This window comes from Muntiacus reevesi, chromosome 16 (assembly GCF_963930625.1).
Source record: "Muntiacus reevesi chromosome 16, mMunRee1.1, whole genome shotgun sequence".
Classification (NCBI taxonomy): Eukaryota; Metazoa; Chordata; class Mammalia; order Artiodactyla; family Cervidae; genus Muntiacus; species Muntiacus reevesi.
The window spans coordinates 18,591,982-18,606,346 of NC_089264.1; the positions used below are offsets into that span (position 1 = coordinate 18,591,982).

The following is a 14,365-nucleotide window of genomic DNA, read 5'->3' on the forward strand; positions in this document are numbered from 1 at the left end:
ACTACAGCTCTCTAGGCTCCTCTGTCTGTGAGATTCTCCAGGAAAGAGTACTGGAGTGGGTTGCCATGCCCTCCTCCAGGGGATCTTCCCAACCCAGGGATCAAACTTGCGTCTCTTATGTCTCCTGCATTGGCAGACAGGTTCTTTACCACTAGCGCCACCTGAGAAGCCCAATATAAGCAGGGCATCTCTCAATTGAAGGTTTTATGACCTGATGCATGGGGAAGTCAGAAAGTCCTTCCTGCACATGACATTTCTCAAATTCCTTCAACTTAAAATATTCAGTATGTCAAGATGCCGTAATTTGGGGTGGCGTGTCCTGAACCCCATCACCTGAAGTTCTGTTAAAGCTTTAGCCATTTAACTTATGATATAAACATTCCCAGTTAAAATAAAAATACCCTGCAAGAGATAATATTTTAATCTGTTATCAGTTTTTGTGATTGTAGGTGAGAAGAAGCATGTCAAAAATCTGAGAGAACTGCCTCTAACCTTGGAGGAGACCAGGAGAGGAGGGGAATTTAGACAAGGAAATCTGGAGGACATGAAGACAGACTTCATACACTTGCAGTAGAGGTAGAATCCCAGCTTTAGAATACGAAGGAATCCTAGAGATAATCTAGTTCATATTCTTAATGGTAGAGCTAAATGGCTTATATCAGGGAGGCTAAACAGCTAAGTTTTTGTTGAAATCTGATTTTATTTTTGTTTTTATAAGAAGGAAACATGAATTGTTAATCTAGGTAAAGGTTCAGATCAGTTATTTTTGTCCTTCAATACATAATGGAGATTTCAGAGCAAACAATAATTGAATATTTTAAAGAGGCAATAGTAAATGTTCCTCAGGTAGTACATAAATTTCATAAGTACTTAATAGTTTCAAAGATGATGCACAACTTAAACTGCTGTTTTCTTTAATATTTCTAAATATTTCATTTCAAATTCCATAGAGTTCATATTTAGTGTGGTGTTAGTCATATAATGTGGGTCCAACTGTTATCTATGAACAGAAATACTTTGAAGATCTGTTCTCATTTGGTTGAAGTCAAGATTGGTTTTGAAGCTTTATTTTTAAAACTCTTAACTTTTTTTAAATATCAGAAGCTATAAGAAAGACCTCAAGCTTACACTTTTTAATTTAAAAAGCACATAAATTCAGTTGTTTTCATTATTACACTGCGTTATTCATCCTTAGTAAATGCTAAAATTGCTCTTGTCTCTGTGTCCTGAAGAATTAATTTCTAAAAAAAGTCTTCAAAGTAGTATTGAGGTACTTGTGTTCAGAGCAAAGTGATAATAAAGAGGCTTAGTAAGATTTTTGCTTGATCTAGATTTAACATACTTAAATTACAGCTTCTATTCAAGTATACTACCATAGCTGAATGGACCTTGTATAATGTGGGCGTATATGGTAGCCACTATCAAAGAATGTCTGCACTGTCTGGATTAATAGTCTTGAGAAGTACATCAGTTGTTGTTCAGTTGCTCAGTGGTGTCCAACTCTTTTGCAGCCCCATGGACTCTAGCCTGCCAGACTCCTCTTCCCATGGGATTTCCCAGGCAAGAATACTGGAGTGGGTAGCCATTTCCATCTCCAGGGGATCTTCCTGACCCAGGGATCGAACCCACATCTCCTGCATTACAGTCAGATTCTTTACCTTTGAGCTACCAGAGCAGGAGAACTCCTAGTTTCTCTGACACCTGTCCATTGCCCCAGTTCATGCGTTCCATCAACCTTATTTAAACAGCCAGTCAGTCCTGCCTGAGAACCTGCTTTATTGGTTAAATCAGAGCCCCTGCCCAACAGGAACACAGTCTTGTGGCTGAGGCAGACAAATGAGATAGATAATTGCCATCCCGTGTGAAATGCTCTATGTCTGAGCCATACTCAGAAAGCCATGGGAATACAAGGATGGTCATCTCAGCCAGATAATGCCTGAAATGAGTCTTAAAAGACAAGTGGAAGTCACCCGAGCAATGAAGAGAAAGAGGACACTTGAGACTGAAAAAACACAGTGCATGGGTGCAAAGAATGTGAGGAAGACACATTAAGGGAATTACCAGTACTCTGGATATACTTGGCTGGAATATATGAGGTTAGAAAGTGAGACTAAAGTAGGTAAAAGCAACTTGCAGAGAATGTTGTGTAATGTGCTAGGAAGTCCAGGTTTTATTCCATAGGTTGTGAGAAAATGTTAAAGAATTTTGATCAGTTAAGTGGCATGCTCAGATTTGTGTCTCAGTGAGAAGAATGACTATGGAAGGAATGGTGCAGGCAAGACTAGAAGGATGGAATCACCCAGAGATTTGTTGTACTTAAATATTCCTTCATATTTCCAGTCACAGAGAGTGAGGTCTCTAGCTGTGCCCTAAAATTAACTAATTTTACTGGGCCCTTTGGGTTGGTATCTATGCTGGAGAAAGTCCAGGGAAATGACTCCTGTTGCTATTTCTTTTTCCTCATACTGTATTTTGACAAAAGATGATTATATATCATGACACTCACAAGTATTGACAGGTAGTGGTGCCACAAGCTCGGAAGGCCAGGAGGCATTTAGTGTATTTGCCCCTGACACTAGTTACTCTAGGTTAGGCACAATTCTGAAATCTGTTCACTCAGCAAATATGTTAGATGTAGTCTAGACACTGAATTAAGCATTGTAAGAGTTTCATAGATGAGGTAAATGCAGATCCTTTATATAAATCATTTAAAGTCTTGATGAAAGTCAGGTATATTAGTATGTGTTAGTGGTTTTAGTCGCTAAGTCATGTCTGACTCTTGCGGCCCTCTTTAGCCTGCTAAGCTCCTCTGTCCATGGGATTTCCCAGGCATGAATATTGGAGAGGATTGCCATTCACTTATCTAGGGGATCTTCCCAGCTCAGGGATCGAACCCATATCTCCTACATTGACAGGCAGATTCTTTACCTTTGAGCCACCAGAAAAGCCACATTAGTCTGTGTTATAAAAGATCAAAGGGCTGTCATGAGAGATGTACAGAGACTGTAGGAATGGAAACTTTCATGGGGGGAATTCTCAAAAGACAGGTAATATTTGGACACTAAATATAGAGAAAAGCTATTTAGGTAGGGAAAACTACAGGAACTAGCAGAACGTGCACTGGAAACAGGTGTGATCCAGTTTGGTTGGAACTGAAGTAGTTTGGTTCTGTTCATAAGGGCTGAACTGAGAAATCTGGACTTTGTCCTGTAAGCAGCCATGGAAGGTTTCTCAGCATCGGTGTGGTAATCAGAACTTCGTTTTAAATGTTTTAATATAACAATATTGTGAATAAAGTAGATTTCCAAAGGAAAAGAGAATTGGAGAAAACAAAAAGCTATTGCTATAGTCTAAGCCCAAAGTAATGAGTGTCTGAAATAGGCAAGTGGTAATGGGATAGAGATAGGGCAATGGGATTTATGAGTACAGTATAGTTAAATGTTACCACTAATGGGATGACAAAAATGAGGTTTTAGAGTGACTTGGAGATGGTGATCCTATTCAAAGAAAGCAGCAATAGATTTAGCAAAGAAAAACGATGAAATCTCAAGGGTATAATTTTTATAATAGGAAGCTTTTGACTTTTGATATACTAAAGGTATAGCCTTTACTTTGAGGTCTTTGACACTAACTATAATTTGCTAACATAGCAAACAAAGAAGCCAACATATAACTGAGCATACCTTCTTGGTCTGGTAAGCTATAATTATGCTTTGTGTATAGAAGTGTGATGTCAGCAAGTGAGAATTGCTGTGCACTTTTAGAATTTAGAAAACGTGAGATTATTTCTGTACTGAATTTTGAATCATCAATTAAAGGAATTTTTAAATCTTTTAGTAAAGAATTTTTCTGGAATATGAAATTTTGCCTGTGTAACTTACCTATATCGTGTATCCATATTATTCTTAGAACTGATATTTTTTCTGCATTCTTCATTAAAGTGTGATTCATCTTCTTGTACCATCGTATAGAGTGACTTGTAAGAAAGTCTTCATATCTTAGAAATGTACAAGATAATACACATCATCCTTACCTGTTAATATTGTTTTAATAACCCAACTCCTTTATCATACACAAAAATATTTAAGGTGCAGACACACCTGACCCAGTGACTGCTATAGTAATCAGATGCTTTTGTGTTTTTATAGCTATTTCTATTCCATAGAAGAGATTTCATTGTAATTCCTATCAGCTTCTTTAATCATGTCTTATATCTTTTAACTCCTTCAAATTCATCATTGAAAATCCTAATAGCAAAAATGTCTTATAAACACTGAAAGGAAAATAGCTAGCGTTTATGTGTGCCATTGTTTTTATTGTGTTTTTTGCCAAAACCAATCTTAAAATTATGGTGGACATTATTATAAGTACACTATCAAGATGTATATATGATTGAGGCTACTTACCACATAAATACTTGGGCTTCTGTAATCTTGGTTTCTAAACCAGATACGTGACTTTTTAAGTTTATTGTTTGTAAAATAGTATAGTGTCTGTCTGTTGGGTAGTACACCCACTATAGAACCTCTTTGAGTGTAGGCAAATTCTTTACCACCTGAGCCCCCAGGGAAGCCCAAATGCAAAAGGCAAATGTGGTGAACTCAAATTTTTGTCTAGAATATGAGGAAAGCAATGAAATAACAGTCACAGTTCTAAAAAATATATTGTTGCATGTTCCTCTCTCAGTTCAGCTCAGTTGCTTAGTCGTGTCCAAGTCTTTGCAACCCCATGGACTGCAGCATGCCAGGCTTCCCCATCCATCACCAACTCCCAGAGCTTGCTCAAACTTATGTCCATCGAGCCAATGATGCCATCCAACCATCTCATCCTCTGTTGTCCCCTTCTCCTCCTACCGTCAATGTTTCCCAGCATCAGGGTCTTTTCCAATGAGTCAGCTAAAGAACTTACACATATTTGTCCTCCTACACTGCAGTTCAATGAAATAGAAGTCCTTTGAACATGGAGAAAGTGCATATCGCAGTGTATTCTTATATCATTTTGCTCTCCTTGCCATGTTGTGCCCAGGATTAATCAGTCACTATGTGTCAGAAATTGTCTTGTGTTTCACTGTACTTAATTTGTCCTACTAACACAGAATATACAGAATCTGTTTTTTGTTCATTTTTCAAACACCTAATACTTTATTATGATTATGAAAGACTGAAGATTTTAAAAAATCTTTGACTCCCTGCCTTTACAATACAGTCTGACAGCCTCTCATGTGTTTAGAAATTGCCTAAAAAAAGTTCTACCTCATCATATGATGTTTGCGTCATATGAGAATTTATGTTGTAGGCAGTGAAATGTAAATAATTACCAAGGAAACAAGATCTTTAAATAACCAAAACTGTCTCATTGTCCAGCTTACTTAAGAAGAGAGTGTTCATTGTAAATGTATTAATGTGTAACTAGACCAGTCTCATTTACCTCTGCTATTTGCCAGTCACACGGTTAACAGCTATTTAGAGGTTTGACCGTTCTGTCTACAAGCATCCATATTTACCCAATCTTATTTGCACTATAAGTTTTATGACAAGAGTGTTCTTGGATGAGTGCTTTTATATGTTTTCCAGGATTTTTTTGATTGAACTAAACTAAAAATGGGTTTTTAGTGTGGTTTAAGATTTTTTTTCTTTTGTGTCTTATTGTCCAAAGTGTTAAAATAGCCTTAAAAAAATTTGAAATAGTTTTGTATTTTGGATTCTAGCTTTTCTCTTACCCAAAGGACTCTGTTGCCATCATACTTTGTCAGCATTTTAACATTTAATCTAGTGAATTTTTTTTTAAACATCAAACCGTAAAGCACAAAAGCAAATTCTAGAATGATAAATTTATGACATACTTGTAGTGACTAAAAGGCAACTTGGACTAAAATCTTCTTTAAAAGCCCATAATAAATTGGTGATATTGAACCCAGAAACTCATCTAGATTCTTCTCTATGATTTTAGATACAGATATTAGATATTGGGTATTTGGATACAGGTGGGTACTTTTTTTAAACCAAATATTTATAGATTTTATCTTGTAAAATAAATAATTTTATTTAATTCTTTAACATGTGGCTGAATAAATTATGTGTAGAAAAGGCACTCAAATAAGTTTAACACAGTCTGAGCATTGTCTTTTATCTTTGATTTTGAAGAGAGAGAATCTAGTTGGCTCAGCCTGTGTCGGAAATCCACCCTCACCCTCGCCCTCCCTACTATCCTGTCAGTCTTGACTGTGGCAGGGTCACCTGACTCAAACATGACACCTAGGCTCATCCTTTCATCAGGGTCAGGGGCTGAGGTCCTTTCAAGCAAGAAAGCAGGGTTTGGGCAGGCAATGCAAACGTGTCTGCTCGAGCATTTAACTAGTATAGATTTGTATTGTTTTTGCTACTGAAAAAACACTAAAAAGGAAAAATGTCCATGGTTGACACTGGCTATTTGATAAACACAGAAACTCTCTCTGGCAGCTGACTCAGGCTGGCAGATGCAGATTCCTTTGCTGAAAACAGTTGAGTTGTCCTGTTCACAGTTTGAGAAAAATCAAAAGTTTTTATTTTAAGGTATGTCCTTATTAAAGATTAAAGTGCTATTGTAGTAATTATATGCTGAGGACAAAGTCATTTCTGTTCATGAATACTGAAGCCGATACTTTAAATACTGAGTCATTGTAAATGTTCAAAAAACTAGAACTGATGAAATTGAAGGGTGATCTGCCTATGATCATAAATTCTCTGTTCATTCTAGAATATTCTAACTAAACAGTGTACCTGGAATGATTTCTATTCTATTTCTCACTTCATTTTCCAGAACTTTTTATATTCTTTCCCTCATTATTAGTGCCAAATGCTTCTCTTTAAGGAAAAATGAAATAACAGCTGACTAGACGTTTAAGATATGTGTTCAACCTCCACCATCTATCTTGAGAGCAGGAGCCTTAAATTTCTCCTCTCTGTGTTAATGAAGGAAAAAGAGAGATTGACAGAAACAGAGAGAAGTAGTACCCTAAAGATGAACCTACAAACTGGGGCAGTAGAGAAATTAACATGTCAATAAACAATTATAACTTTTGCCCTTCTACAGCAATGACTGATTAGTTTTTTTTTTGGTGGGGGGAAGATATTCATTGCTTGTGATATAACCTTTTAAAATGCTGTGACTTTTTTATTTTGTAAAGAACATATCTAAAGTGGAAGTTTAGGGGGAGATGCTTCTATTGAACATAAACATCTCTTCATGATCATCATCAGTGATTATAAGGAGGAGACAAGATACAGCCTAGACAGATGTCTCACAAGCTAACCTTCACATTCACTCTCCTTCTAGCCTTTCTCCAACTTGTTGCCAAAGTGCAAATGTGATCTGTTACTTATCTACTTAAAATACTTCCTGATTTTCATTGCTCTAGGAGAAAGACCAGTTTTAACAACATGATCTGCAAGGTGCCTTATGATCTGGCCTCTGCATTCATCTCCAGGCTAGTACTCTATCTCTGCTCTCTGCATTCTACTATACTGGCCTTCCTTTCTTTCTCTTGATTAGTCATGTGCCTCCCCAGTACACACCTCACATTTCTGCCTGAAATGTTTGTCCCTTCCACCACCCTATACCACCTGTATTCTATTCTGTTGCCTAACTTTTATCAATTATTCAAATTTTACCTCAGCCATCACTTATTTCTTTACTGGAAACCTTCCCTGTCCTCGTCAAATTGACAGTTCCTATCAAAGCATCATATACATCTCTTTCAGAGCAGTTTTTGTAGTTGTTAATTTATGCTTTTTTAAAAAGTGACTGATATAATAATAATATCTTTCTCTATAGACTCTATAGGAAGAGTCCTCTTTTTAATTGCATGCTTTTGTAATAGAGCTTTAAAATAATCACAGTAGTAGTAATAATAGTAATAATGAATTGAAAGCCATGAATGTTGTACAACCTATGTGACTGCCATTGATTTGCTGCATTCTGATCACTTTCACAATATTTCGTTTCATCAAGAAAGTCTCATTTACACCTTTGGCTAATCTTTTTCCTTTCTGTCAGAAGTTCAGGGGAAAAAAAGTGAAACTAATGAATAACTAAAGTAGTAATTAATAGAAGTTAATTAATAAAGTAGTAATTAATAAAAGTTTATTGTATACACACCAAAAGACAGTTTGCAAACCAAGAGCAGTTGAGCCAAAACATGGATTAAGGTTCAGAGGTAAAAAGCAGCAGTGACTATTTTTCAGTAACTGGTTACAATATTAGAATTTTCTTAAATGAAAGGGAAATGGTTAGTGAGCATCAAACATCAATTTAGAGAGACACTTTAAGTGACCCAGGTCAAGTTAGCCTCACTTGTCTTGCAAAACAAGCTAAATTAATCTTTGCTTGTATGACTAAACTGGTTTTGTCTGTTCAGAGGATTTTCAAGTCCATTTCTGTTTGATTTTAATGGTACTCTCTTCTGAGAATTAATTCCCTGTGAGTTCTCTCACACATTCAAATCTGCACACAAATAAATGTTTCCCTTAACCTTTTTTCTCAGTTTTGTTCGGGGTCACATTTCAGGCAGCATCAACATTCCATTCAGCACTGCATTCACTGCTGAAGGGGAGCTTACTCAGGGACCTTGCACTGCCACGCTCCAGAGTTTCAGAGGGAAAGTCATTGTCATCGTGGGGAATGTAGCAAAACACACAGCAGAGGTGAGTGTGCTCAGAAATGTCATGTGGACCTCATGATGAGTTATTTACCTGCCGACTGCAGCAGGTTGTCTAAATGTCATTTCTTCAGGAGCTGGTTGCAAATCAAATGAGCTTTGAATATCTGTCTATATTCTTACATCAAAAAGATTGTCTACCTTTTCCCCGTAAAAGAATTCAAGCTTGTTTTCCTCACTGTACAGCATTAGGATCAATGCTAAGCTTAGGAAACTTCAAATGATAGCCTACTATGTTTTGTTTTGGTTTTGATGTCCTGTTTTTTAACTGTTTTCTGAAATTACAAGAAGTAAATTCAGTTCCTTTCATTGGAGAAAAACAGTGGGACTTGATTGGTGGTTCTGAAAGCTGATCATGATGGAATTTGTTGGATTTGTGGGTTTTATTTCTTATAGGCTCAAAGCTTTATGGTAGTAGAGAATTTGGGAAGGATATCAACTTGCAGCAGTTGAGGAGTATATGAAACAGTAAAATGGCATTGCTCTCTTCTGGCTATGTTCTTAAGATTTTTGAAACATGAAACAGAGTAGTTTCTGGATGTCAAAAACTTCACCTTTATTTTTTTTAATTTTTTATTTTTAATTGAAGGATACGTGCTTTACAATATCGTGTTGGTTTCTACCAAACATCAGCCTTTATTTTTCATAAAAGACAAGTTAGAGGCTACATGGACTATGAGAGCCAAATGTAGTTATTTACAAATCCCTCAGTCAAACATTAAAATGTACACTTTGAATATGTATAAGTTATTGTATGTCAATCAGAGCTCTATAAAGCTGTTTTTAAAATGACGTATCTAGATGTAGGCAACACTGAACCAGGACAGGCCCTTTTTCTAAAAGGACAGAAGAATCTGCTCCTGAAAAAGTAGCAGAGATAGTTTGCTCCCTGAAGATAGCTTATGTAAATAAACTGAATAATCCAGAAAGGATATCTATGGAAATGTAGTCAAGTGAGAACTTTAAGACTCTTGTCATAGGCTGTTTTAAGCATCTAATAATCTTGTTGCAGAAGTATTGGCTTTTGACACTAAATTAAAGTCATCCTTGGTAAAAAAAAAAAAAAAAAAAAGCTTAATTGACCAAACTAAAGAAATATCAGGGTGAATAATAGCTATATAAGTCTTAAATTACTCATCTCTCTTTTATGTCACTGTATCTAGTACCTGATAGGGAATCTAAATATACCTATTTCAGAGAAAGTCAGTATAATAAATGGCTATATGTGCAATTTTAATAAGTAACTGAGAACATTTTAGAACTGAAGCCTTGGTATCTCAATTATTTTATGTAAATTGGCTTTTATTATTATTATTACTACTATTACCCAATATTGCTGCTGCTACATTAATCCGTATTGCCGTATCACTCCAATTAAAAATATCCATTTTCCATTACAATGCGTATCAATACATTCAACTCACAGAAAGAGTATTCAGAATCACATATTTCTGGGTTGCACATAATACACAACCTTAGGAAGAATTGTTTTTTATTACTCCAAATGAGCTGGACTTCTTTAAAAAAATTTATATTTTGGCTGCACCATGAGGCATACAGAATCTTAGTTCCCTGACCAGGGGTATAACTCATATCCCCTACAGTGAAAGCAGAGTCTTAACCACTGGATTGCCAAGGAAACTTTCAGGAAGAAATGTTCACAGTGATAATCATCCCAATTACTGACTGGTGACTGTGTACTTGGCACTGTGACAAGTACTTTTACATGTTATCTCTTCTTATTCTTCATAACAGTTCTATGAGGGAGGCATTATTTACACATTTTATGTACAAGGAAAACTTAGATTTGCAGTTTATCTAATTTGCTTCTGTCCGAGCCAGGACTAGAACATGGGTCTCTATGACTGTAAGGCCATACTCTTAAGTTAGTGAGCAAGTAAGTCTTTTGAGTCTGAATGCTGCCATTTGCCCTGTTTTTTCAAAGTAGACTTGTTCTAATTTTTCATGGATCACAATAGTTCCTCCCAATTATGCTCTAAGTGCTAACAAGCTTAAGGCTCTACTTTCAGAAAGCATTAACCATTTGAAAGATGGTATCAAGTGGACCTGTATAACTGAATCTTCTGAAATGTGTCGAATGCCTCCAAACATCCCACTCATTGTATTAATCTCTAGACTTATGTTTATTCTAAGTTTACTTTATCATAAAGGTCAAAACATATATACAAATAAGTGGGTAACTCATTTCTTTCATTAAGTAATAAACTATAGATCATATGTCATGTTGTGAAATGTGTGTATCAACAATGTGAATACATTTAAAAGTTCAACAAATGAAGGAAATCCGGAAGCAAGACTATTTAGATGAAGTAATAAGAATATATGATAATAATGGTATAAAGCGCCATCAGATTTCCTAACAAATTAGCCAGTGTCTTCCTTATCAGAAACCAGATGCTATCATAGTAGTTCCTTCTTCCTCAGACTCTACATGATTATTCATACTTGCAGATAAGTGACTGAACAGATTGTATGCTTCAATCCAATGTCAGAAAGTAATTTTTGAGGAACAGTTTTAAATATTTGTATAGAGATGTGTCAACTAAAAAAATGCACAATCTAAAATTTGAGAATCATGTTTTATTCAGCAGAGTTAGTGAGAACTTAAGCTGGAGATACAGCCTCTCAGCTCTTAGGGAATGTTCCAAAGAGGGAGGGGAGGAGCCAGGATATAGAGTTTTTGCCAAGGGGGAGGAAAAATATAGTCAAACATCAAAAGATTACTGCTGATCACAAAAACAGACATCTCAGTGGTACTAATGATTTTAGTACCTTTCTATGTGTGGCAAGATGCAAGAGTCTGGACTTATTGAAATTATTCCTTTGATATGCATCTTAACTATCTAGGGCCAGTATCCTATTTTTCTCCATCTGTAATTCCCTTCACCGTACACCATCAGTGGTTGATGGTTTTATGGCTGCAGCATCCTTTGTTTATTGAAATGGCTAATGACATTCCTTTGTCCACAGATGTACTTTTAATAATTTTTCTCATCTTGCTTCCTTATCTTGAAGCTAAAGAGAACTTTTGATATTCATTTGCTTGTATTGTTCCATAATCTTTTTGTCTGCTGTATAGATCTGTATGACTTTACTAATGCTTCCTCTCCCCTCACCCTCCTCTTAAGTTGGAGGCATCTCAACTTAAAGCATATTTGCTAGAATTCTGCTATGTATCCATGGTACTAGATATCTTTTACTTACCCTACCTCCCATTGTAGATCCATTCTCCACTCTTCTTCACCCTGCTCTCTGCACAAGATGGCAGACTTCCATGTCTTCTGGCTTCCAGTTATTGAGCTAATGGGGACCTCTGACAAGTTTTGGGAGGGAGGGAGGGAGGGAGGTCAGGATATTTATCCCCCTGGTTTCTCCCCTCAAAGTTGTCTCAGTTTTACAGTGTTCCTCTACTAAAGGGTTAATGCTTCTTTACAATAAACCTTCTCTATACTCACTTTCCAGCCCCTGGTCCCATTAACTTTAGGGGTGGCAACAGCTCTGCTTTTTGGTAGTTGCGGGGTTACTACATCATCCTATATGGTTCTCTTACATTCCATAATGTTGTAATTAATCTTACTGTAAGTTAAAATCCCTCAATTTATCCTGAGGACTTGTTGGAACCCTGACTGTTAGAAGGATGCTATTTAAATGTAAGATTTTTTAGTCAGACTATATTAGCTGCTCTGTTCTGTTTCTTACTAACTGTTAAACTGTGCAAATGGTTTAACCTCCCTGAGTCACCATTGATTCCTTTATAAGAGGGGGAAAATACCTACCTCATGGCATTGTTGAAAAGATTGCAGATTAGGCAATAAGAGGTTCAGTATACAGCCTGATAATAGTAAGCACTCAATTAGTTTCAGCCATTAATTTTATTTTCCACTACTGTATAATTTGCATATATGTGAATTTGGTAAGTACTATTTTATATATGATGATAGTATAAAAGTTCTAGAGTTTGCAAGTAACATCAGCAAAATGGCAGAATGAGCAATGCTCATCTCCCACTCTTCCACAGAAACATTGAAAAAAAGTAGATTCTATACTTTTTTGAATAGAAATGGCAAGAGCAGGCATCCTTGTCTTCTTCCTGACCTTAGGGAAACAGCTTTTGGTCTTTCACCATTGAATATGATGTTAGTTGGATTTTTTTCATACATAGCTTTTGTCACATTAAGGAAATTCTCTTCTACGTTTATTGAGTATTTTATCATTGAATGGTGTTGAATTTTATTAAATGCCTTTTCTGCATCAGTGGAGATAATTGTAATTATGATTTTTCCCTTTCTTCTATGAATGTGGTATGTTGATTGATATCCATAGATTTAACTATCCTTGCATTCCTAGTGCAAATTCCATTTAGTCATGGTACATAATCCTTTCAGTAGCCTCCTGAATTCAGTTTGCTAGTATTTTGTTGAAGTTTTTACATCAGTAGTCATCAAGGGTTTCTGTCTGTAGTTTTCTTTTCTTGCAATGTTCTTGTTTGACTTTGACAGGAGATTGATGCTGATTTGTAGCATGAGTTAAGAAGGGTTCTCTCCTGTTCAGTTTGTTGGACGGGTTTGAGAAGGATTTGTGTTAATTCTTGCCAGAGCAATTAGGCAAGAAAAAGAAATAAAAGGTATAAAAAATGAACATATGTTAGTTTCCTAGGCCATTAAAAATAATACAAACTGGGTGGCTTCCTACAATGTAGTTCTAGATGCTAGAAGTCTGAAATCAAGGTGTCAGCCATGTTCCCTCTGAGGCTGTGGGTTGAATCTTTCTTCGCCTTATCCTGTTTCTGATGGTGGCCAACAATCCTTGCCACCCACAAAATGGGAGAAAGTATTTGTAAATTATGTATCTATAAAGGATTATTATTGGAATACAAAATCAACACACAAACATTAGTTATATTTCTGTTCACTAACAACTCCTACAACTCAACAAAGGAAAGGCAATCAAATTTTTAAATGCACAAATTTTGGGACATTTTAGACATTTCTCTGGAGAAGATATACAAATGGCCATAAGCACATGAAAAGATACCTGACACCATTTGTCATCGAGTTCAGTTCAGTTGCTCAGTCATGTCTGACTCTTTGCAACCCCATGAACTGCAGCACACCAGGCCTCCCTGTCCATCACCAACTCCTGGAGTTCACCCAAACCCATGTCCATTGAGTGGGTGATACCATCCAACCGTCTCATCCTCTGTGTAGGAAAATTCAAATCAAAGACACAGTGAAATACTACTTTGCACCCAAATGTTGGCAAGAACTTGGAGAAATTGGAACCTAGGTACATTGGCTTGGGGGTGTGGGGAGAATGTAAAGTTATGTAGCTTATATAGAAAGCAGTTTAATAGTTTGGCAGTTCCTTCAAAATGTAAGCATAGAATTATTGTATAAAAAGCAATTCTGCTCTTAGGTAAATACCCAAAAGAACTGAAAACATGGACTTAAACAGGATATTTGTATGCCATTTTTCATAGCATTATTTATGATGTCCAAAAGTAGAAACAACCCAAGTGTCGTTCAAGACATGAATAAATAAACAAAGTGTGGTATATACATATAATGTACTTTGGAATGAAGTTCTGATACACACTACAACTTGGATGAGCCTTCAGTTCAGTTCAGTCGCTCAGTCGTGTCCAACTCT

General features: G+C 36.2%; 1 protein-coding gene across 3 annotated transcripts in view; it reads left to right on the plus strand.

Annotated features, from left to right (window-relative positions):
• TBCK (TBC1 domain containing kinase) overlaps positions 1–14,365 on the plus strand; it is a 187,804-nt gene that overhangs the window by 151,991 nt on the left and 21,448 nt on the right. For all 3 annotated transcript variants that reach the window (XM_065907571.1, XM_065907572.1, XM_065907570.1), the window contains one exon: positions 8,522–8,681. In XM_065907571.1, coding sequence (XP_065763643.1) covers positions 8,522–8,681 — 160 coding nt within the window. The remainder of the gene's footprint in view (positions 1–8,521; positions 8,682–14,365) is intronic.